This window comes from Ptychodera flava, chromosome 9 (assembly GCF_041260155.1).
Source record: "Ptychodera flava strain L36383 chromosome 9, AS_Pfla_20210202, whole genome shotgun sequence".
Lineage (NCBI taxonomy): Eukaryota > Metazoa > Hemichordata > Enteropneusta > Ptychoderidae > Ptychodera > Ptychodera flava.
Window position 1 is genome coordinate 43,805,390 of NC_091936.1, and position 27,097 is coordinate 43,832,486.

At 35.1% G+C, this 27,097-nt stretch overlaps 2 protein-coding genes across 4 annotated transcripts in view; both read right to left on the reverse strand.

The window, feature by feature from the left end:
* Positions 1–13,456, reverse strand: part of LOC139141133 (voltage-gated inwardly rectifying potassium channel KCNH6-like) — a 167,528-nt gene extending 154,072 nt beyond the window's left edge. For 2 of the 3 annotated variants that reach the window (XM_070710734.1, XM_070710732.1), the window contains exons 1-2: positions 13,298–13,455; positions 12,841–13,071 (exon numbers count right to left, since the gene is read on the reverse strand). In XM_070710734.1, the coding sequence (XP_070566835.1) occupies positions 12,841–13,071; positions 13,298–13,373 (307 nt within the window). In that variant the 5' untranslated portion in view covers positions 13,374–13,455. Of the gene's footprint in view, positions 1–12,840; positions 13,072–13,297 lie in introns of all 3 variants that reach the window. The other variant, XM_070710733.1, reaches the window with a different exon arrangement.
* Positions 13,457–21,270: 7,814 nt separating this feature from the next.
* LOC139141110 (uncharacterized) overlaps positions 21,271–27,097 on the reverse strand; it is a 43,646-nt gene continuing 37,819 nt past the window's right edge. Inside the window, exon 6 of the mRNA XM_070710693.1 lies at positions 21,271–26,129. Within this exon, the coding sequence (XP_070566794.1) occupies positions 26,031–26,129 (99 nt within the window). The 3' untranslated portion in view covers positions 21,271–26,030. The remainder of the gene's footprint in view (positions 26,130–27,097) is intronic.

A 27,097-nucleotide genomic window follows, 5' to 3' on the forward strand; every position in this document is an offset into this window, starting at 1 on the left:
CACAAATGTGATGTAAATCCTACATTTACAAGCAAGCAATAAAATATTTATTATTATTATCATTATATTTTGGGAAATACAAATACAATATTTTTCTGTTGTTTTTTCTTTATCTTCTTGAATGTAATATTCAAATCAGCATTGCTGGCAAAAGACTACTGTTCAAACAATTGGTAATACTGCAGGTGTTCACGGCTGAATACGTTTCTTTGCAATGAGAAATCATCATTTCTACAAACAGTATAGTGTATACTCCAATCCATACAAGATCATGATCACTGTAGAAATCAAACATTTTATGGATTACTTGTCATCTCCTGAGAACTAAACTGAAGAAGAAACCAAGCAAAGATTTACATTGTGTACAACATGAGTTTATTAAAATTTTAACCTTAATAAATAAACTCTCTCAAAATACCATACTCCTATTGGAATTTCATAAGTGTCAGAAAAATCAACAATTTAGAAATTAGTTTATGTTTTAACGAGTAATTTACTGAAAACCACTACAAAAGTTATACAAAGTTGTGGTTGAAATTCATCTTTGTGGATGTTACAGTACTGTAGTGATTTCTGTACAGTTCTTTGGAAATGTAATTGACTTTTTCCAAACTTTTGATCTAAGCAGATTAAAAGTTTGGAAATTTAATAATATTGTAGAAACTATCAGTTGAAATCCTTCATATTTTTAATCTGACTGAACGTCTACCAGTGAATCAAGCCGCTTTAGTAAATATCCACCATGCTGTACATACTCCAAAAGTGTACTCTTCATGTAGAACTTATAACCACTTCATGTAAAAAGTACATGTACAAATCGCTGAAGTTATAGCTGAGTGATCTAAACATAGTAAAATTTTCACCATGACTTCAAAGTGATGCTAGCATATGCAAAAGATATATAAACAACAGTGACACATATCACTTCCAGTATACTTAAGATAAAGAGCTCCTTTGTACAAACGATGTCCTTGCATTGTATGCAAACTCTCCATTGCAGTGGAAGAGCTATAGTCTTTAAAAGCACAGGCGTGCAATCATCACGATAAACTAACAGAATCAGTTAGACAGATAACACTTGTGAGTCACCACTGCACTGTGAGTAGACCAAATGAACAAGGACAGTTACTGGGTATGTTTTATCAGGCAGCTGCAGCACTCTTATAGAAATGGACTTGAGTATGTCCGCTCCCTTATCTTCACAAGCTACTAAACTGAGAAAACAGACATGGGTTCACTGAAATAAACGTAAACACATAAATGCCAAAGATTACTCATCCAAGATGTCACTGTCCTACAAGCTATATAAACTGCTCTATGTTTACATACACTGTGTAGGGTAAGGAAAGATTTGAAGTTCCTGGGTGTGAACTCCAGCAAAGATATGTGTTTGGTAATATGTTACTCTTATGTATGGACGTGCCGGACACTATAATGACACAGATCGCTGATGCATAGGAAATGATGAAACCTGGACTTTACGATAAATTTAAATGTTCAAAAGTATTGCTTGGTATTAACCCTTTTAGCATTGCTGAGATTTTTCCCACTAAAATTCTAGAGCAACATTTTACTAATTTTTATGTATTTTCCTTAATTCTGTTTAATTTTGGACTAATCGACATTACTCTTCATTAACTAAAATTTTTGAACAAAATTTTAGAAAAAATGAAAAATAATCAAGATCTGAGAAGAAAATTGTGAGGTCACACACATTTTAAAAATTGAAAGCCAATGTGTTTAAAAATTAATCAGGTCACATGCGGCCAAAATTAATGGATTTATTTACAAAACAACAGACTGATACAGGCTTGAGAATCCAGGTCAAACATTCAATGGCATTTTTACTGATCTGCATATTGCATGGTAAAAATGTCTTACACTACATTGGTAGGTTAAGTCATAGAAAATCTCGCTTTTACTGTCTATGGTGATAATGTCCCATTAAGTTTTCACAATATAAATTAACCTTCATTAAATTAGCAACCAACAGAAAGTATATGTTACAGTTTAACACTTACTGTATTTTTCAAATTTGATTCTTTATTTTTTATGTCAAATGTATTTCCACAGAGCACGGTTTATTGTAAGGTCTACCTGCATGTCAAATTTATTTTTTAACATTCTCACTTTAGGCAATTAAGTCAGTTCAGAGGCTATTTTTTATTGCACTTAGCAGTTGTTGTCTCTGGGACCTTACATCCAGTGAATTTATCAAACAGTCCACTATATATTAACCTACAGTTTAGGTCATCCTCTATACAGTAGTATTTACATGGTACAATTGCAATCAAGGCCTATGGTTTGTACGACCTTGGTGAAATAGCAAATTGATAGTCAAGTACCTACAAAACTTGTGGTCCTGCAGACTGGACAAGTGGCTGTCGATTTCAGTGATCAACTGTCTACTAGCTGTTGGACAAGTGGCTGCCATGGTGACTTCAGCAGTCAACAATCTGCTGGACAATTGGCTGCCATGATGATTTCAGTGGTAAACAATATGCTGGACAACTTGTACAGTGGCTGCCATGGTGATTTCAGTGGTCAACAATCTACAGGACAAGTGGCTGCCATGGTGATTTCAGAGCATGGTCGACAGTCTGCTTGATGTCTGGTGATTTTTACTTACCCAGGAAAGAAATTCAAGCTCACTAACAGAAGACCGTCAATGGATTTGTTTGTGCCTTATTCAACATTTCAAAAGACATTTTTCACAGATGGTTATCAAGGGCTAAGTTTTTCCTTTATTATTTTAACTTATTCATAGAATTATCTATCAATTTACTGTCAATTGAACTTTTGGTCTCAACATGCTAGATTTTAGTCACTGAAAGTGCCATGACCTTTCAGACACATGACATCAAAATCGGGTCATAGACTTTTGGTAATTTATACCTACCACTGACTTCCACGGGTTATTCTGCTGATGAAGGTTGTAGTGCTGCAACCGAAAATTTCAGTGACTAAAATCTAGCGTGCTGAGATCAAAAGTTCAATTGAAAGTAATTGGCTACCAACATAGATGAATTTCCATCCAAAATATCTATCACTTTGTTACTTATTTTTATTATTTATTTACATACTGATAATTGAGCTGGTATTCATGCATTCATATTTAATTTTGTTGATTATTTATGTATGAATTATTTACATAGTTTTTCATTTTATTTATTTATTTATAATTTTCTGAATGAGTTATAGAAAGATTTACATGACAACTCTACCTTGTGACAACTTCAAATTTCAAGAAATTCAAGACTAGCCCATAACAATACTGAATCTACAGTTTACAATGCACAACACTTCACTGCCATTAATAATTATCAGACTCAATGTCATTATCTATAATACTTTAAAGCTCATTATGGAAAGTCAGCTGACTCCAAGTTCAATACTGTCTCCTTACACAAAGGAAATGCATAATTAGTTCACTGGATTTCTCATTAATGGTAATCCAATAACAGCCATTAAAGTGAGTTGTTTTGCTAGCACCAATATATCGATCAATGAAATCAGAATAAACTGTCATTGTTGTCACCGTAAACGATATCAACAGAGTGACACCTTTGACTGCTACCTTACTCACGCAAACCAGTAAACCCAGATTGTATAATTAAAATATCATTTTATTTTCGGCATTAATGGAATATAAATCTTAAAAATGTTCTTTTGTCTTTATATCCTTTCAGATTAGAGACAAGCAATGTGATTGCTTTGTTGGCATTGACACTGGTTTCAATTCAAAAGTTCTGAAGATAGGTGTAAGAAATACCAACTGGTATCAGTCACCTCTGTTATGATTTTCATTACTGTGTGTTTTAGACAACTCAAAATTAATACATCTTATATATTCTCCTCCATGGAATACATACAAGTACAAAGTGCTAGCCTTCACAACACAAAAGTTTATTGTTGATGACTGATTCTAGTCCAGACATACATTTATGATCACAATATTGCATTATTACACACATGGAACACAAGAACATTAGACATACGAGTTAGAGAGTACAATTGTACTGCAAGAAAATGTGCGATGAACAAAAATTATAGAACAAATGAACAAAAAATGGTGTAAAATACATGATTGTTACAGGTGATAGATTTCAAACTGATGGTACATGAAGTGTACAGTAATTGTGATGAAAGCAGAACATTAATTTTGTCCACGTCATTCACCTGACAGAAAATGTATAGCGGTACAACCTTTTGATTCATAGACAAAGCTTTTTCTTTGTTTTGGTCTTTGGTTGGCATGGTTTATTCATCAACAGGGGCCTATTCAAATACCTTGAAAAGAAAATATTGAAAAAAACTGGAAAATAGATCACAGAGATCTATCTTGTCTCAAGAGATAATGCCCATCTTCCTTTTGTTCCTTTCCTTTTTTTAAAATTCACATAATAGTATCATAAATAAGTGACTGGATAACATCAACAGCAAGTGGAGCCTGCTTTTCAACTGATAATTTTTCATCCAAATGACGTTCGTGATTGTGATAAAAATCAAGAAGTACAGAACAGAATGTTAAGAGTCTGTATAGACATAGACAAATTAATTACAATGGGGTTTCATGTCACAAATATTTCATTTTTCACTAGTCCTGTATTTCACCAAAGGCTTGCATTCTCACCATATTCTTGATATGATATTATAAACAATGCAATTATTCATAGGTAATATTCAATGAGGTTTGTAAACATCCAAATTTTGGGAATTTGTTTGCCTTTCATAGGGCTCCCAAGTAATCAAAAATTACATTTACCAGATTATTATAATGAAGCAGAATTTTGGCAGCAATGACAGTATGAACACAGCCATGCATGTACTTGTAAAAAATCCTCAATAGAAGAGTGACAATGAAAATTCATTTATTTCCTGATTCTCTCAATATGTAATGTTCCCCACTGTTTACTCTGTAGGTATTAAGAACAGGTTTGTTGAAGAAATTTGATATGACCAGTGCAACTGGAACATAAACACATTTGAAGATATGCATCTGAAAGGATTAATTATCATATTTCATTTTTCTCTAGCCAGTACATCAGCAATTCTTTCTGTCCTACTGACCATAAAAAAACTCTGTACAGTATTTTTTATTCTGCCTTCTTATCTCTACCAATACAAACAAAATATGAGAATTTCAAGTTTGCATTGCACATTTTGTCATACACAATATAACTTTGATGTATTTATCAGATAATGCTCAAATAAATCACTAGTCTATGAAAGATGCTGGCAAAACAAGAATGTTGATATCAAATTTGCCTGTCACAGAGCAATTAACTTGCATGTAGTGTACAAATTGTTGATCCACAATTCTAAAAAATCATCACCAGTTTTCATTTTTAAATCAAAAATTTACAGCCAGACATTTTGGCAAGTAATTCCTTGCTCTCTGACTTTCACCATACTTTCAGAGTCTTTGATGTGTAATTACATTTATGCCCCATTAGACTCGCAATGTGTTAGAGGAAAACAGTACGTCATATACCCATATGGAATAATGTCAATATCACAAACTGTGAACCTGAGTTGTAATTTGAATGAGCTGTATGGAATGCAACCAAATATTTCACTTTCTGGGAGGTCTCTATCCAATCTTGGGTGATAGAAATTTTAATGCCGGCATATTGTAATTCCTTCTAGCACTGTAAACCAGCAGGTTTTATTTGTGGTATGAATATGTCTCTTTGAATTGCCTTGACTGAAACTAAATCCATGGATCAATTTACTCCAAACATAGAAAAATAGTTTATATATATACATATATATGTATACATATATATATATATATATATATATATATATATATATATGTGTGTGTGTGTGTTTGTGTGTATGTGTGTGTGTGTGTGTGTGTATGTGTGTGCCGCGTGCGTGGGCACTGTTATACATGTACACATACAAACACCTGACATGCATGCTTTTTTCATTCATTGCTTCGCTTCGATAAAGTTTGGGTGCAATGTATGATAGTGAGCGTACGAGCGTGAGTGCTTCACGAACTCTACAGCGTGTGGAGGGGTCGCAGTCAGAAAAATTGTAACAACGTAGCTCGGTTATTTTTGAGATAGGGGATTTGGCCAAGCGGTCTTGTCTGTGGCTTCTCCGCTAGGTGACTGGGTACCGTACGTTATGAGTTCGAACCCGACTGAAACCACCATATTTTTTCCCCTCTATATAGTGTGTGTGTGTGTGTATAAAATATTGGTTGTTTTATATATATATATATATATATATATATATATATATATATATATATATATATATATATATATATATATATATATATATATATATATATATATATATATATATATATATATATATAATATTGGGTTCAGTACCTATGTGCATCGGTTGTGTAATGAAATACACTGAATAGTTATTGGGTTTCATGTACTCTAATTAAAGGTCAATCTCTTTAAAATCAATTTGATATATTCAAAATTTAAAATGTTCTCATTCATGGGGAAAATATGATTAATGATCCTTCAGATATTTAAATTAGATCATAACACCAGCACTCAGTGACATATGGCAAATGTGAAATTTCAATGAGCAACACTGAAATGACTTGGTAGAAATTTCAACATTTGCAAGCTATTAAATCAACGAGTAAAGGAACACATTTGCTGACCACATTGTGAGACGATGTTGTATCCAAAAGTTGTAATGTTTTCCATTTTCTATTACAAGAGGTAATGATCTGTCACCCTTCTTCCCTTCATCAATGTTATTGAAAACAGCCCATAAGATTAATCCACGAGAAAAATTAATTCAAATCAATTAGACAGGAAGGAATGATGAGCATCAACCCTGCATCTGCAATACCTGAGTAGATTACCTTGTAGGTTTGCAATTGCTGAAGAAGTTGATACAATGTCAAGCCAATCAGGAAGGAGCAAGCCAATAGCTTCAATTTCCATACTACCTCACTTGGGGTCACCACACAGTAGTTATTTATCTACCAATAACAAAGTCCCCATGGACATTGGTTTCATTCCTGTTTCTTGGTTAAAAGTCCCGACACTCTCTCTCTCTCCTTCAATCTACGTCTTACTGTCTAGCCAGAACTTCATAAAAATGACATGCCTTGAAAATTTGGGCACATTAAATACATGCATAAAATGCCCATTTCATGCATAAGATGACATGAGATATGTTGATGGTGCAGTTTCATTGAGAGGTCGGTGTTTAGTTGCTTGACCTCTACTTCAAGTATCAGCAACGATGGATCCTCCCTGGCTGTCCTGATTTTCATGATGTATCATTCTGACCAAACAGCGTTGTAAATGCAGCTTTTTATTGCATCATCGGGGCCACTTCATGCATGAAATGAACGGCAGTAACATTTAGGCCAAATTATACCAGCCTGGGACAAGACCAGTCACTGGAAAAACTTAGCTGGCTAGCTGCATACATTTAAAACAGATCTGGACATGTAAACCAAACTTGATATAAATATTCTTTGGCATCTTTTTTTCTTTAAGCTTGATAATAAGTTATAAAAAGATACAATATCGTATCTTATTATTTATTTCATTAACCAAAAGCTTGTACTCAATTTCAATTCTGACTAGCATTCAGAATTTCATTTTCTAACTTTGCTTGAAGCTATGATAGAAAGATTACACTATCTATAGTTCAAACTTATAATACCCAGGTCAACATGAAACAGATATGGAAAATTCTCACAGCACAAATAATTATTTTTCAAACTTGAATTGATTTAGCTTTGAACTTTGTCATATTAAGTTTCAAACTCTTGCTGTGGTGTTAATACTCTAATTTAGTTTTGCCCAGGAGATCTTGTATACTGTTTTAATTATTTTTCCCCTAAAAATTGAAAGTTTAAAATTGTTGATATGATCACAGAGTCTATAAAACCCATCTGCAATCTCTGACAAATTTTGCATTTTGCAATTACTGTGCTGTTGATAGCAATGGGTCCAAGGATAAGATATGTAAGATAGAAAATTCTGATTTGATGGTCATATGAAAAGTAAGAAAACTTACTCCTCGATTTGAAAAAGTACAAGTGTTTCCCAAATACAGATTATCCCTTTTCCATCATAGTTTGGCCCAAAGCCCATTATTATCAATGGTTATTGTGGACCAGTTTACAGGAAAATGGGGTGAACAGGTTAAAATAATAGATAGAGATAAAGGAACAAATACATAAACATTACATATACTTTCAATACAAGAAGTAAAATAAAAAAAAAAAAAACAGTAAAAAATGTCTTTTTTCCTTTCAAAATCACTAGTCAGTGAGTTTTGCCATATATGTAACTATTGATAAAGTTTCTTTAGAGATACCAAAAGTAAAATATTTTCCCAAGTTTGATATCTTAAACATCCAGATTACTACATGACTTGCAGGTGAAAGGTAAGTTGCTTCCTTGCCTACTTTTTACATTGTACAACAAAGTAACAATAATATCAGAATCCAATTAGAGACACCACTATTTTATCTCTTTCTTTTTGAAATAGCTGGTATCAGGTAGCTTGAAGAATCATCTGATCTCCATCCCACTAGTAAATTCATGATGCCAAGCTGTAATTTGGATTTGAGGATGTCTGTATGTCTGCCAGGCAACTACAGATCACAACCAATCTACATCACCGCTGGGAAATCACACTGCATTGAAATACATCAGAATTGGAATTGTGTTGCATAGATTGTATATTTCAATATTCATCCATGTTGACATTTGATGATACATGAAGTACCAGAGGAATTTGATACATGGATAGAAATGCTTCACTTCTAACACTGAAAGCTAACGCTCTCTCGCTCTCTCGCTCTCTCGCTCTCTCTCTCGTCGTCTTTTCAAACCCCCTATGCAATCACGTATTTATCAAAAAATTTCATAATTCTTCTCATTAATATGCATCCTCCTCCATGCCATAAGTGTTTTATGCTCTCACTACTGGAGATTTTATAATCAATAAACCTGTGCAACTTGCAAGTATGGATGTACTTTGTTATGCTAGTTTTAATTTACTTCATGATAAAATGGAACCCTTTATGGGAAAGGTTTTGCATTTTATTGCTAAGTGCATACTCTTCTGATATTTCTCAACCAATGCACTATTATCCCATGTCTCAAAAATACAACTATGAACTCTGATATTTCATGGAAGTCGCTCCATTACCTATTAAAAGTCAAACAAGTTTCTCTCTGACTGCTTTTGTACAGAGAAATGGTTAATATTCGCATCATCCATAAATTATCTCAAACACAGAAGTTCTTTAACTATCCTGCATGTAATATGGGTCAGAGCTAAAATTTATATTCTATTCATTTTCAGGTTCTTGCAGCAGGTTATCCCCTATTCCCTAATGTGGAAGTCTAACTTTGCCATAGATACTAATAGAATTGGGCTGAACCATCGTGGTTAAAGGGATCAGGATATGAGCTTTCCGACTTTGAAATGATCGAGAGACAGGCGACTTTGTTTATCAGCATTACCAGACATGTCAGAGGTTAACACCACTTTTCTGATATTAAAGACATATTAAAAATGCATATTTCATCAAAATTAATAAAAAATAGGACAGCAACTTACTTGTCAAAAAAGATGACACACTTAGATATTTACATTAAATGTACAGACCCTCACATGGCAGCCACACCCGACTCAGTTACTCATAAATTAATTTCTTATCAATATGATTGTCAATTACATGTTTCAGAAAATACCCTTCAATTTTTTTTCACGCTAAATTGAAAGAACTCATCATATCACTATGCTTACAGTGTCATTAGAGAGTCCTTGTTTGATTTGTTGGTTTAAAAAGAAAACCATTAGCCTTGCATGAGTTACCTGTATCATCTCTGAATACCTTGCTCTATCTTAACAATCATCTATTAGAATTTGATCCATTGACAAATCACACCTTACAAGTCATCAGTGACTTACACAAGTCACACTTCAGATCACAGGTTCCAAGTAACCATGACAACAATCAATACTGACATCTTATTTTTAGCAATCAATAAGTGTCAATGAACCAAGGTGTCTTATCAAATACACTGCAAATTATTTACACCTGCACGCTACTGAAGTCAGGGTTTTTCCAATGCATCTTGTAGTGAAGATTCACCATCAAGTAACAGTACCATGCAAAAGACTCCCAATCCTAACATGCTCCTTCAATTTACCAGAATCAAGAGACAAAAACAAATGTAGAAATTTCCACTGGCAAATAAAAATGTCACAAAACAACCTGCCACTGAGAGTTTTTTTTTAATGCGAACAGCCTCATCACTTACCTACATTAAGTAAGTGCCAGATTTACCTTCTAAAAATGACATAAAATATTATTTATTGTATTTACCAGACTAATTATAATGAGCAGTATCAGTTTTTATATGAAAATTACTGTTTTTCTGTCAGAAAACAGTAGTTCTGTAGCTTTGAAGCCAGAATATATTTGCCCAGTCATTGAACATTCTTACACTGAAAAACTCTTCAATTCCATACACTGCCTTTTGTTCTGGTCAGTGGCACACATTTCCACTGATTGGTCACTTCCAGGTCACCTGATTTCCTTACATCATATGGTTGATAACATCGCCAACACTCCATGCTGCCAAGACTACATGAATATTCTGTAATATCTAGGATCAGATCTCAAGTGAGAGTTGCCTTGGTTTTTATATTGGATGCTGTCAGGATCCAACCTTTTGATGCCGAAAATTGTAGATTTTTACGGACAAACAGGATTTGTTTCTATCAATTATTTCATTCACACATCCCATTAATTTGGCAATGCAGACAAATTAACTAGTCTGTCATCATATATATGCCATACCATTCATTACAATCAAGTTGACTCTGTCAAACCACACAACACTTCCGAAAACTGTATTCATTCAATTCCCAATAAGAAACGCCATAAAACTTACTCAATCCTTAACTCTCTAAATTATTAGAGGCATTAAAGTTAGAGCCCTGAATCATTCACAGTATGACAGATTTCAAAATCTGTGATGTATCAAAACTCAGAATATTACTTATTAGATAAATTCTTGTTATTTTGGGTTAATATCTTCTCAAAATGTAATTATATCGCCACATTGTTGGATGATGTAACACACACAGGTGTGTGTATGTGTGTGTGTGTGCTTGCGTGTGTGTGTATATATATATATATATGTATATATATATATATATATATATATATATATATATATATATATATATAATATATGTGTGTTCATATTTCTACTGCTACATTCATATCTTCATTTAGCAGTATGTTGTGTAAATATTTTTCAATTATTAATTATTGGCAATAAATTTTCAATCATGAATTTCAAAAACATTCAAGAATTACCCTTTTTGACAATCAGAAATAATTTTGAAATATTCTGTACTTGTTAAATGAAGAAAACTCCAAAGCTAGACTTTGCAATGCTTTAGGCCGACTACACACAATTCACTGGCGCTGGCTTCTGGATCAGCCCTGGAGTGGCTATGTACACTGAGGTCTCAAATGCAATATTTACACAGATCAGGAACATTAAGGTTACAAGGAGCTCGTACAAACCGAAATCTAAACACACTGGAGTGCAGCAGAGCTAGCTATACCAAGGAAAACAGCATGTCTAGGATTGTGTTGCAAAGGACAGCAAAGTTATATTTTGAGTATTGCCAGTCCTGTCCTGTCTTATCTGTGTAAATCTCAAATAGATTGCTGGCTACTTTAAATGACATAGTACTTGCAACACGGTATGACATTCATCCAACCACAACAACTACAGATCCTTTGGTTATTTAAGGGATTCAGCTTTTATTTATCTACGGATAACTGCCTCGTTGAAAAGCAGTCAATTCTTATAGCTACACATGCACTCTCAGTTCAGAAGTGCAGCTATAGTATCTAGCCTCCGCTCAGCTACTCTACCGGCGAGTATACTGGCTTTTGAACAAATAGTCACAAGTATGGAGTTCAGACTAATTTACTGAAGGAACATGTCCTCAAAAGAATCTTATTTCTGTGCATTGATAGCACCATGGAATTATCCGAACCACCGACACACAACGAGACGACCATTTTCTATACAACTCGTGTCGTTGTACGTTGTTACGGTTTTACGATATTGTAAAAGGGGTTTTTATTTTCGGTACTCTTCTTTTTACGAGTAAAATTGCTATAGGGTGGGATAATGTTACTCTTTATTCCGTCTGAGATTATTCAAAATCACCAAAGACGATGTGGTAGAAAAGGAACTTATTTTCTATGCGACTTGTATGGCGAGAATGTGTCCACTTCACCAAATTAACCAACCGTGCACTTGGCAGTTTTTCAAAAGTGCCGAACGGTTGTCGTCGAGATACTTATTGAGATCTAGGCACGCTTGGCCTGTATTATTAAAAGTCTTTTGTAGTTTTTTTCCCTCCTCTCTCATTCATTCGAACTTTGAATAAGGGACCTTTCACTTTTTTCCACCTCACAATAGCCATACATTCCCGTTCCGCAAACATACAGACCTCGACCACAGGCCTTCAAGTACGCATACTTCAGGTAACGGTAAACATCAAACCGCTCCATAGGGGCCGGCAAAATTTACCGATGTTAATAATTACTGAGCTGAAATTCATGTACTCTTTTAATCTTGACGCAGTATAATTTACTCTGAGATAAATCGATCCGCAAGAGTTTTGACGGTTATTAGATTAGTTGGCGGTGATCAACAATCTTCTGACAAGTTCTGCGTACCTTTTCTTCCCACGCGATCGCCGTGATATTTGCAGCGAGGGGACACAGCCGACAAAAAAGGGCAGAAACATGTAGAAAGATGGGAGAATATTTTAACCTACCGTCCCTTTTGTAGAACAGAACTTCGACTTGTTTTTCTTCTTTTTCAAGCAATGCCGACTTAAGCTGGTACACTGCTTGTCCGTTCGTTTTTACTCCGTACAGGAAATCGCAGTAAGCCGGTTTCTGCATCACCTCGGCCCGTGAATATCCACACAACTCGCAAAATCCATCGTTACAGAAAATAATATTACGATTTTCCACCTGAGCGTTGGCGATCACAAAGTTACGATCTGGAAAGAATGACGAAGACGGGCGTTAAAACAACTGACTGGACTGAAAATGTCACAGATAAATCTGACACGAAACAAAATATCTCGATGAAGGTCTGTATATACGTAGGCAGAAGGCGCGCTGGACACACACACTGATGTCAACATGCGAAAACATCCTGCCATGTACACTCCAAATTTTGTGACAGAAATTAACATCGTTACACTAAAACATGCGAATACTCACTCTGCCCGTCGAATTTACGAATGATGGTGTCAATAAAAGTATTTTGGGGGGCAACGTGGCCCCGTCGCACAGGCATTTTTTAAAGATTTTTTCCACGTCGAAAAACACATGAGCCTACTACAACACCGGGCGACAGCTACTGTATGGAGACGAGTATACGAAGGCTCTTCTTTTGACTGAGCTTTCCCCCACTGGAGGGAAAGTGAAATACATAACAAATTCCAAACGGCATTTATTAACTGTATAAGTTTCATCCTGACAGAAGCGCCGATTACGATCGAAATATGCAATTTCATATCCCATTATTAATATACATTTGGTATCAAAGTAATTATGAGATCAGATTTATAATTTTTTGCTCATTAGACCGGACGTCGGCAATAGATGTCATTAGACGAAACTACTCGCAGTACAGTGCAGTGCGATCGGCGCACAGCTCTAGATATCGCTGAGTTGGAAGCAATTTATGGACACGTAACTTCTAGGAAATTTACGGCAAGGTCGCCTGCATGGCTTGGCCGGTATAATTATTTCATACCAGCTTTGCAGTAATGGCTGTCGAAATTTCTTGCTTAAGTTGAAGCTACAAAAAAATGACGACGGGTCCTTTGGAATATGTTTATCTTCGATGACACACATTTCATAGTGACTATGCGCAATGATATTTTTGTAAGTTTTATAGATTTATCGGTTCGGTTTTCTGAACGTCATCCGAAGTGAAAGACGGCAAAAGTTCGTCTCCGTTAATTTCGAGGCTTTATCGTCAGCAGAATACGCGTGTATAATAGAGAAATATAATAGCTAGTGTAACTGGACGGTGACTGGTAATTGTTGACACTACCTGGGTGAGTTATTTCAAAGGATCAACTAATATAAATATTTTTAAACTGCACGTCTTACCGATCACAACCTTACAAACCTAAAGACCCTAGTGCGTTTTGCAGATAGTCATAAATAAATCGACAATCTCTCTGCCTCCAGAGAACCTTGATTATACAAAACAAGACAGTGTAGATTATTTGATGGATGGAAATGTTTTTCGTCTGTCGCTTCAGAATGGTGTTCATTTTTAATAACATGACACCGCGTCCACATTATATCAGGACGTTTATCAACACACGTACTTATTTTGGGGTTTTATGAACCATCATAATATTTTATTAACATACGTATTTTGGGGTTTTATGAACCATCATAATATTGTTATTGCGTGAACGTATTTGCCGGGCGGGGTGTGCGGGTGATATCAGTTTAACAGATGCTTCAACTACAAAAATGTATTTTTTTTATGTTCTATCTTCTCCATGGAGAAATGCATATTTTTTCTCTAAATTTCGACAAAAGCTTTTCTTCTTTTCCGTCCTTAGGAATGGTCAAGTATCTCTTTGCAATTGGCGAAAAATGAAAAAAATGTGCGTAGTGAAAATTGTTCAACTGGTCACGGTGTATCGGTCCTGAATGCTCGGATTCTCCGCCGACAACTCTGGAACAGCTATATATTTCATTGTTTCAGGCAACATGGATGATTATGGCGATTCGAAGATCGTGACTGTTATCTTCCGCTTGATGCACTCTCATTTTCGTTAAATGGGATCGATTTTAGTCCAGTTAGCTTTATTTAACAACCCTACACCTATTAAACGACTTACTTATACAGACGTCCTGGATAAATGTTCTAGAGTTATTGTTTTCTTTTTGACCAAAATTTGTTGTAAAAAACGCACGCAAATTGAAATATACGAGTATATTATTTCATGTGTCGATTGCTGAAAACAGTGATGGTATACGTAATCTCATGAATAAAACTGTTCTGTCATTTCATCCTGGATTGAAATGTTCTATGTTTCCATGGAAACGTTGAAAACCGAACCTACGTCAAGTTGAAATATGATATTATTTGAATATAAACATATACAGAACCATCGATATTTGAGACATTGCAGATAATAGGGAAACTTCTATTTCCCCACGAGAATTAAAGCTCCATTGCTGGAATATTTTATGTATTTTCCGGTAAGGTATTTTCTTCTGTTTTAAAACAGTTTCTTGTTTTACTCCCAGATTATGCGGAAATGCTTGCTCTTAAACTTGTCAACACAGCCCTATGTGTGCGTGAGTGTGTCTGTCTGTCTGTCTGTCTGTCTGTGTCTGTGTGTGTGTCTGTGCCTGTGTCTGTGTGCGTGCGCAATGTCAAATGTTTATGTTGACAATTAACAGGGATTATTGTCCGGACTAGACTTCGTTTGTTGCGACAATAATGTTGCAAATAGTACGTACATCTTAAAGCTGATGAATTGTGTTTCAACAAACTTCAGATGAAGAAGGAGGAGGAGAAAATGTGTTAAATAGTGAAAGTCTCATAAAAATAGAGTTTCTGTCCAAGTTAAAATATGGCGCTTGTCTAGTTATCGCCAAATGACCAATTCCTTTGAATTACACTGTCTTAGGTTATAGTAAAATGTTAGTGTGAACAACATGAATCCAAAAATTATGAATAACTAGGGTAGAATACACCTCGAGGGTAGTTTTTTGGACACTGAAATTTTTACAATACCTTTTTTTATTTTATTTTACTTTTCTGTATTCATTTTGAAACTGTTGGACAGTGTACAAAGTTAGATGTCAACTAATGTTAGTGCATCCTTTAGTAGTCATCGCACGATGTAGCAGCTACTTTGAAATTCAAACTTCGGAAAACTTCGGCAAATGTTTCTCTCGACCATTTGCACTGTGACCCCAGACTTTTACTCTCTGCCATTAAAGGGAATGGTTTAAAGTTGCAAAATTTAATCTTTTGCTCAAACTTCCGCAAGGAAACTTTCATACATTCTCTTTCAAAATAGAGAATAAAAGTATGTCACCGTGAAAATTGTGGTACAATGGAAGCAAATTATAACTCCAACTTTTCCGACACTGACTATTCCAAATGGCCTTCATTCCTGTGTAAACTCTCCGGGGAACATAATTTTCGTTTATCGCCAACGAAAACCTTATTTATACCATGAGCTTTAAAATGAGCCCCCAACAAGTGGTTGACCAAAAAGGTATTGTAAAACCTCGAAAGAATATCTATCCCTGGGCGGATTCAACCTTCAATGAAAGGTGGTTAAAAGTTTCAGCAAAAGTTAAAAACTTTCCTAGGCTGTATTTCCATATGCGTGTTACCTTATATGACGTCACCTTGCAGACACAATTGCCACGTCGTGTTGAGTAATTAACGTATAATAACCATATTATTAACACCTGGGTGGGGGTGATACAGTTGGACAAGTTGTTTGATGGAATGTCACGATATTACATGTAAAATTGCCTGTGGCAATTAGATATAACACAGTCCTATTTCTCCCTCCTGGCAGCGATGGCGAGCGGCGCCACTGACAAACGTCCTTTTACATACATGTGAATTCAAACGTGTATCATCAGAAGACGGTTGAGACAACATGCTGGAAAGTCTCAGGGTTAATCAATAGGTCTACACAGCGAGAGTTCGTTGTTATTAAATCTGAAACTTTATTAAAAAACATTCTCGTACTGAAAAGTAAGTCACGCTTCCGGTACGATGCAGGTGTAAAATGTCGCGGGATTTTTTTTTTTGAAACACAGGTTTATACTCGGTCAACCACTTTCAATCAATATGTAAATTAGGATGTACATATAGTTTGAATTCTTGGAATTCTGATATAAATACATTCATAATCGAGATCATCTTTTCAACACTACCGGAGTTATCCCAGGGAAATCTTTTAATCTACCAAAAATCCGTCGTCAGGTTTGAAATTATTAATATCGTCAAACTGTCAACGGAAGAGTAATTTTATACACAAAGGTAGTGTGTTCCCCGTCTGTCCGTTCACACAGTATTTTGTCGAAACGCTTGCCGCGAATCGTTATGGATGGGGTCAACTTGAAGGGTCACAACAAGGACATCCCAGAGCCTGAAGGAAAGAAACTAATGTTGGAGGGTTTGAAAGGAAAGACTTATTCCATTGCTATCATCATTGATATCATTAGACTGTTTCTGCATCACTGCTTGCAACAGCCGTACTATACAGCTCCATCAGATCAGCTATTTCTTTCCGATTCATAATTTATTCTCATGGCTTGAAGGTAGTAAGCGCCGCCAAATTGAGACTTAAAGTTTTGTTCAGACTTTCCTCATGGACTTTAAACATTTCTCTTTCGAAATCAAGAATAACAATCGGCGGTCATCGTGTAAAATTAGGTACCAGAGAAACAAATTACCCCATATTTACAGATATTTGAAATTCAAAATGGCCGCATACCCCGTGTTATATGAAATTTTCGATTTTCACAAAAATATGACAGTGAAAATTTTACGTAAGTGTGAGCTTCAAAATGAGCCTCTACAAGTGGTAGACCATAATATTACTTTAAAGTCCGAATATTTGTCCCTGAGGTGCACTCTACCTAAAAATAAAAACACACCTCCTCAATTAAGCCGAAATGTCTTTGTTTCCACTCGGTCAAATTTTAAACTTTGATACTGTAACCCGACTCGGGATACTAAAACCTTTAAATATCAGTGTGACAGCGTCCTATAAGTCACGTGTTTTTTATAGCCCCAATCCATTTTTTTCGGATGTAATACGAATGAAAGTGTGTGAAAGTATAGTTTTTGTTGAAAGTATACACAAACTTTTGATCCCAAGGATGAACACAATTTTTTATAGATACATGACTTGTTATTTCTTCTTCTGACTTCAAATTTTATCAACAGCATTATAACTAGTAGGCCTAATAACATGTCATGACAACGTCTCTGGCCGCCGTTTACGTTCGAGACATTCTAGGGCCTAGGTCATCCGCTATCAGTCAATGCTGAATTGTGAACGAGTTTTTCGTCCGTATAACATCAAACAGACACCTGTTTCCATTTCTCTGTCCGTGAAAGATTTAAGTTCAGACGTCAGTAAGGATCTTGTTGTCTGGCCGGCAAATGTTCAACATATCGCTGTAGCTCCGAGTCAATACATCGCCATCCGGCGAAATCTTTTGCAGCAAAGGGGAGTTTTAGAGACTTGTGCTCGGTTAATCCTCAGTTTGCTTGTCAGTTGCAATCAAATTTGTTTTGAAGCCATTTTGAAGTCCTGCCTTTTTCTCTAAACATCGCCGGATATAAATCTGTTTGCATCTTCTTTGACAAGTTGTGTCATAATTCTACTGTAGAACTGGATCGCGTTTCAGGGTCGAAATACCCGGATGCACACTGCACTGTGCATATCACCTTGGTTAGGTAGCTTGGCAGACCCGTACGCACTGTGCATATCAAGAATGAAATAGCAAAATAATATTTTGATATTTACTTATCCATGCCACTAGTCATCCTACTTTTGGTCGTTTTGACCGGAACCAAATTCGCATTTGTAATGTTTTGTTTGGAATTCGATAAATTCACTGTGAATGTGAAGTCCCTTTGGCAAGCACTGGAGGTTGACACGCACGAAGCTTATGACTATCTATCTAATCTATGCATTTAAACTTTCGTTACAAGCACACACACACACACACACACACAAACAAACAAACAAACAAACAAACAAAAACAATTCAAACACACAACAGATGACCCAACCACATGTTCATATGGTCTAATATTGCAAAAGGAGTTAGGTAGGTTGGATGATGGGGGGTATGTTGGGTTGAGTTATCGATAAATTATAATCCGGTCACTGAACCGTTCACACACCAGGAGGCAGGTGCGTGTCCATGCAAAACCCAACTTATACTGAGCGGATGTTGAAAGAATTATATAAATTTCGAGTCCTGATTGTTGATTTAATAATGTCATTCCCCTATCTAGCGTCGGACCAGTGTCTCTGCAGTGAAGGTATATCTGAACTTTTGTCAACGATTTTTACTCAAAACACACTCTGCAACGTTGTGTTCAAAACTTCCATTAGTTTAATGTCTGTTGGATACTAGTGATAATTAGCTATAGAAGAAAAATGCACAAATAATTTCGTTTTCGCGCCCGAGTGCAAAGCTGGTGTGATATATTGATACCTACATCCGCTCACTATGGTTACGGTGGGTCATGTGGAAATTTCGTTAAAAGGGAGAGAGCCACATTCGGTTTGCTATTTTAAACTGAAATTTCGACACCCTTGAAATGCATGCATTTTACGGAGGTCCGAAGTATCACAATAGCCTTGGTTGATTGAAAATCAACGAATTGCCGACGATATTAAATGGTGGTTTTGATAGCCTATAAACAACCTGTTTTATACAAGCGGCCTACAAACGCTTTCCAGTCGAGTGGAAAACATAATGACGTCATCATCACTCGGCGCAGTCGTTTCCTTGACGACGCTGAGAACTCCGGTAAATCGTCTAGTAATCTCACAGCCTTTGGAACACACACAAGCAAAGGGCGCGTCAAAGAGGGCTTCCGCAATACCTTCGTTGAAGTATTAATGCTCTGTATTTTCTCATTACTGAAAATATTGAACAATCAGGACGGGGCGTTAGAAACCTTGTTCACAATCATATGATTAAAATAAGCTCTGAGAGCACTGGTACTATTTCGAGTGCAATAGCTATTTCAGTTCTGTTATTCATTTGTCTGTATGTCGTTCTAGATTTCCTTGGAAGTTATCAGCGAGGCTAGACGTCAGAATAAAGTGTTAAGTAGTATACACCGACGCAATTTCTTCTTTATCAATGCTGGAGGACGTTTAAAGTCACTTTACCAGATTTTTTATATTTTTATTTGAACTTCAACTATATGTAATTATCAATTCTATTTTTATTCATCGCCTTTGACATCTGAACAGAACACCTGGCACTAGCTGGAACAGGTCCATTGATTCTATGGGGACTGAAATGACAAATTGCCTGTACTCTGCCGTCGGCCAGTTTCCTTCGCCTGTGATTTCATCATCGAAAGGAAAATGTGTCGGCCGAAAATAGGCAAAAAAAATTTGCAAATTTGTGATTTAAATTTCTGAATATCAGCGTATAGGCCTACACACTGACTGAAGGGTACGACCTTCAAGGTTTCGGTGTTTATAGGATATTAACGAAATTTTAATAAACTGTTCTGTATCATCGATCTATAAAATTGAGTGATGTATGTATTGATATTGGTAATTTTTGGAAAAGGATACTTTTTATTGACGTTGCTGCTCGATTCCATAGCTTCGTTGATTTGATCGATGGAGTGATGAAGAGAACACAGACGATAGACGCCGTCACTCAGAGCGTGCAGCGCGGTCAGCGACGGCTGTGAAATGTGCCAAGAAAGGGCGAGATACAACTGAGGTACAATTCATTAGTAAGAATAAATTTGTATACATTCCATTGCAGAGGTATTCAGAACACCAAGCCGAAGTGACTGAAGTGAGTGCAGTTTTACAACAAGCATATTGTCTCATCCGTCCTGTATAGAACTTGTCAACAGAGGGCGGACGTCAACTGATCTTTTGTTTTCATGAATACTTTCTTGTATCACGGCTCACTGTATCTAAAATGAGTTTCGATGACGTCATATCAAATTCCTTAATAATGCCGGCTAAAATGATGAGAAAAAGTAATAAAATTTCGATCATGTGCTGAAATAAGTGAGGAATATCAAGGATACCAAACAGCCAAAGGGATCAGTAGCATTAAGGCTTTCTACTACATGAAACATAAGATGTAATGTACAGCATATGAAATGTACAGATTTTGGTAATGTACCTGAGGGAAGTGGAGTACAATGTAGCTCAGTAAGGAACTTTTCATGACTTTTTTGCTTGCTGCTAATACAGGAAAGTGGTAAAAGTTGATGAATCAACACTGAAAAGAATAGTTTTGAGAACAAAAAAAGGATATTTGGCTGATACCTTGTTTTACTTTGACTGTTTCCTTGTGTTTGAAAATTGCAATAAGCTTAAAACTGACAAGGCCTTTCTATTTGCCATAACAAAGAAGATGGCATTCCCATGAAAAATTCACACAGACTAAAACTTGAATACTTTCCATGATGTTTTTTTTATTTGGTCTCTGGAGCAAAAATCAAAATTGATAAAATTGGTAAACAAACATAGTACTTTCAGGGCATCTTTGGTAGTTTCTCTATTTTTGTTTCATGCTCTACTTCCCCAAAATTATTACAATGCAGGAGATTTAACTTCCTTTTTGTGATATTGTCTTAACCATTGCATATATACCCAGTATATTCTGAAACTCTATATGAACTGTGACTCAATACAGTGTTGCAACACTACATGACCTTTTGTTATCCTTTACAAACATGAATGTTTTGTCTGTATTTCAATGGAAACATCAGGTTTCACTAAAACTGAACATAGTTAACAAGGTCAGCATTATTCATTAAGGTAGAATGCGCCTCGGGGACAGATATTTCAACTCTCTAATTTTTACAATTCTTTTCTGATCTACCACTTGTGTGAGCTCATTTTGAACTTCAAGTAAATGACATTTTCACTGTCGTATTTTTGTTAAAATCGAAAATTTAATTTCTGTTAACACAGATTAAATATCATTAAAATTTATATGATCTGTTTCTTCCAAACTTGTGACCCCTGATTTCTAATTTTGATTTGGTATGAGAATGGTTGTAAGTTTCCCTTAGGAAACTTTGAGCAAATGTTTAAGTCTTTCACTTTGGGGGTGCTTACTATTTCAAGTAGTCATCGGAATTCTGGGATAGCGTATTTGGCCAGAAGTCTTCTAAGAAAACCCCTTTATTTGTATACAAAAGTTTGAGTCCAATGATTTATACTTTTGCTACACTCTTCAAACACTGTACAAAGACTTTTAAGGTAATACGTAAGCTGAAACAGAGTTTTAAGCATTTTCTCATACTTTGCTCCCTGAAAATTTACACCATTCATGATCAAGAATGAAAAAACCCAGCACTTTACCCGAGGCACCTTCTATCTTAATGTAACAAAGACTGAACAGACACAATGGTGGCTGCATATGGTTAAAACTTACGCTATAACATATTACACCACCAGGTGTCCCATGTATGTCTCAAATTTCATCTTAGCTGGTACTGGAACCTGGGTAAAAATGGCTAGCCGGTGTCAATTTCTTGGACTTAAACGAGATGCAATTTTTTATTCTTGGGGAAATGGCAAGGGTGGCAGTGATTAAATAAAACATGTCATGTGAATTGACATTTAACTGAAATGTGCTCAAAGTAATGAACTCCTAGATTAACAAGATTTCAGAAAATTTAATCTCAATAAATTGTTGATATCAACAATTCAAACTCTGTGATATCATCATTACATATCATATGATGAGGATTTCTTGTAGTTGGTCCAATAATTCATTACTAGTAATAAAAACAATCATTTTCAGCGAATTTCAAAAATCATTGAGCATAGGTACTTTCATCAGGCAGATGTAAACATACAAAAGTAATAATTTTTTTTAATTTTCAAAATACAAAATGCTCTTGAGATAATTTCAAAATTGTAACTGACATGAAATTGCAGGGTTATGTAAGTTACATATTCCAGTACCGCTTAGCTGTCAAGCCAGTAAATTCAACTTAAAAAAAAACTAGCTGTAGCAAGTTTGAAAATAATAATATTCCCAAAGAGATCTATGATTTCACAAACATTTCACAGTTCACAGTAGTCAAGGAAGCACCACAGTAATGGATGACAGAAAAACACTGACAGTTGTGATGTGACAACTTACATTAAAACATAAACCCCTTGATTGCAATCGCCAATAATATCCAATATATCAAAGGTCATATGAACATATGTATGACCCTGCTGGAATTTCCCGGCAGTCAAGGTACATGAATATAGTAATTCAATATGGAATTAAAAATTTCCGGCATTCACGATAAATCCAGAGATTAAAGTACATGGTATGTATACAGTGAACATATACTGTATACCTAGTTGTTCCAATAATAGTATTACAATTTTCATGTCACTTCACAATGTATACTGTATACATTCTACATGTTGGTGGACTGCGGCAAGAATACTTTCAATTCAAGATATCTACCATGAAACAATCATTAAGGACACTTCTTTAAATGGTGAAAATATCTTTTCTGCAACCATAGGTCATCCTCATCCATTGCAACACACAGATACAAACAACATCTTTACTCAATGGAATCGCAGTGTTTACATGCAAACCTTTATCACCAGACAAGACACCATGGTACCAAATTAGCTGTTGTAGTATACAAACTGTAAACTGTTACATTTAGACCTAATTACAATATGATATATAATATATAAGTTTGTTCTTAGTCACAGAAAACATGTATGATAAAATCTGACATTAATCTTGATAAAAGACTGTCATTAAGTTATACAAATGGCAAATGAAAAATGTCATGACCCAATCACAGTCAGTCAATCTTTACTGCAAATACATAACTCAGGATTATTGTACCTAACTCTATATTTACCAAGTATTTTGTCACTGTGGCTACAACTCACTAAACTACACCATACTTTACTGTGTATCTACAATGATTTCTGCAGAGGGGCCAGAATCTCTTAGCCTGTATGCTATGAAAGGTGGAATTTGAAAAATATGTTTTAATTAAGATGGTCTGCACCTAAAAACTGGAAGACTTCAAATTTTACTCACAGTTGTATGGAGTATAATGTTTAACCAGTCTTTTCAAGATTCATGATAAAATTCCGTGGTAACTATGCAAATTTTGGTACTAAACATAAAATGACCTGACATTTACTGAAGTGTGATATCCTAAATGGCTGCCATCTATCTCTACGGGTAAAATTACATTTTAGATTTTCACAAAGACAGGATGGTGAAAACTGTCTTCTCCATGAGCTTAAAAATCAGTCTACACGAGCAGTAGACAAAAACAGTATTGTAAACATTTGAGAGTCTGTATGTCTCTTCACAAGGAGCATTCTTGATATGTGAATATCTCAATGAAACATTTCCAATTTAGCACCTTCAGCATCGGTACATCATGACGACTTGTTGTCATGATTGCAATGACTTTCTTGTTCCATATTAAAAGTTATCAGTGGCAACGAACTATATTAAGACTGATTATTAAATGCCTACCGCATTCCAGCCTACAGACATGATATGAGTTTATACACTGTGTCATCATCTTATTTCTACTACTAACAAAATAGAAGTTAAATATTTCCACATTTATCCTACAGGGACTAGCATAGTTTAGATAGACAGAGAGTCTGTGCACTTGTTAAATTTGATCATTCCAAATTCTTACATAAGCCAAAATAATCACACATAGTTTCAAAGTAGATATTTGTTGACTGAAAGCATAAAAATCCTGAAAAGGGCAATATGCAAATTTCATGACAATTTGAACAAATCTGAAAGAGGTCATTACTAGAAATCTAACAGTAAATTTTGAATGCCACCAGACGAGTGGTTACAAAGAAGCAACCTTTTCACCCAAAAATAGAAAATACCTTAAAGAAGTGAGCTAGCGGCAGATAGAGATCCTGTGATATTTGACATAACACATGTTAGAAATGTTTGTGAAGATTTTTTGAACAAATCTGACTTAGATAAACACTAGGCACTTGCACAACAATTTCAAAACAATCAGACAAGTGGTTTCTGAGAAGATTCTTAACCTAAAATGGCAAAAATTGCCCCAAAAATACAATATTGCAGACTCTGACTTAGCTCAACCCTGGGAACCTGCACATCACATTTTGAAGCACTTGGACAAGCAGATTCTGAGCAAAGACTTAATGACAAAAAATGGGAAAAATTGCCCCAAAAATACAAATTCAACCACAATTTGAACACAAACCTAAGCAAGGTCATCCAAAGGAGCTTTCATGCCAAATTTCAAAGCAATCAGACCTCAAGTTTCAGAGAAGTCAACTGCTGACAGATTACAGATGGACAGTAGGATGGATGTCAGACAATCAGCCAATCTGAAAGGCTTTATGTTGCTGACAGTAGAGCTAAAATATAAACACATACATCTCATGATTGTCAGAACAAAATAAAATTTGTCTATCCTTTTGAATACATGTGTCTATTAAATATCAAAACTACTGGATCAAAGATGAAAATGTCAAATCTTTGATGACCAAAGAAAATTACATTACTGTATTTATGGATTGTTCCCGGTTTGGTAAAAAACACTCTCTGACTCAGTCCTTTTAATATCTCACATGTTCCTGTAATTGAAACTTTAGTGAACACTTCAAGTACAAGGTATTAATAATTATCAGTTTTCAAGAACATACTCTCCATCATATTTATTTTCATCACATAACTATTTTGGTGAAATATTAAAATGCTTGACAATCGGCTTACATAAGAAGACTATGAAAAAATTTTCAATAGGCAGTGAAATATAAAAGAACATATTTCAGAATTCATATATATTTATTTAAAAAAATATACAATTCTTGTCATTCAAAAAAATTGTTTTATCAGCTGTAAACCTATGAAATTATATCAATATATTACTTGCATACTATAGATTTTTGAAGAATAATTTTTTAAGATGGCAGTATAAAGGGAAATACTTTGAACATATATGGACTCCCTACATTTATGATTACATCATATCTCTGTTTAATGTCCGTCTTCTTACCTTCAACAAGACTGTGAAGCTGGCAGTCCTAAAAACCATACATGTATTTTCATAAGATTTAACAACTTTCTGATGATATAGACTTTAAGCCATCTCCTCTCTGTCTCTGAAAACATCCACTGGGTTCATTTTTCACTGATACATCAATCTATTCTTGGACTATGGAGTTGATGATGTCTGCTGGTCACTTTTATCTTTAATAACCTTGACAGCAGCTGGTACTTCAGAACTATACGGATACAAAAAGCCTTCTGGACGCTGTGTGAAACAGATGGGAAAAAAGAGCAATGGAATGAAAACATTTGAACATATGAAGGGGTACAATGCCATTTCTTAAATTTTTTTTTGATTATTTCTTTCAATTTGTGTCATATTTCAAATCATTGTTGCCATTACACTGAACAAAATAAGCATGACAAAATATGCCATAACAGGCGCTAATTCCTTTTATCATGTTACCACAACAATACCTCAATAATTCCTCTTACACTAAAAAAATTTCCAACTGCTCAAAAAAAACTCAATCCCCAAATATCTGTAACATGTGAAATTTCTGTTCAACAGTTTTTTTTTTTGTTATTTGCACAAACCATATCTTCTTTGACTACACCTACTGCATGTAGAAATACACAGTATTCTGCATGTTAACAAGCTTGGCTAATCCTTATTGTCTGAAATTGAATTTCTGTCTAGACTTAAATTCAGTTGTCACAATAACAATGCAACATATTAATATACAATTCAACTTATTATTTATATTGCATTAACAAGTTAAATTTTTGGTATTTCAACGACAATGTGCTCAAGAAGTTACAACCAGAGACCATGGTTGATACATGGAACAAACACACTGGAAAAACTTCCGCAACTTAGTTACTGGGGCTTACAGTAAAATTTAAGAAAAAGCAAAATTTTAGCTGCACTATGTGCATTATTGGTGTTTTTTTTGCAAAACTTTTGAAATTAGTTTGGACTTGGACAAATTATTACACATTTTCTCTTTTAACAAATTGTCAAAATAGGAATGAACAGTGTGAGAATTGGGTGTCTAACACGTTGTACCTGCCCAGTGGCAGTGACAGATATGTCTATGCTGATTTTGCTACTGACTCTCAGCAGGGACAGTCATTTGGTATCATTAACTTACAAACAACCACAATACACCAGAGATTCATCAAATTTACATTGTAAATGCTTGGCTGAATCTCAATTATAGAGTTACAGTG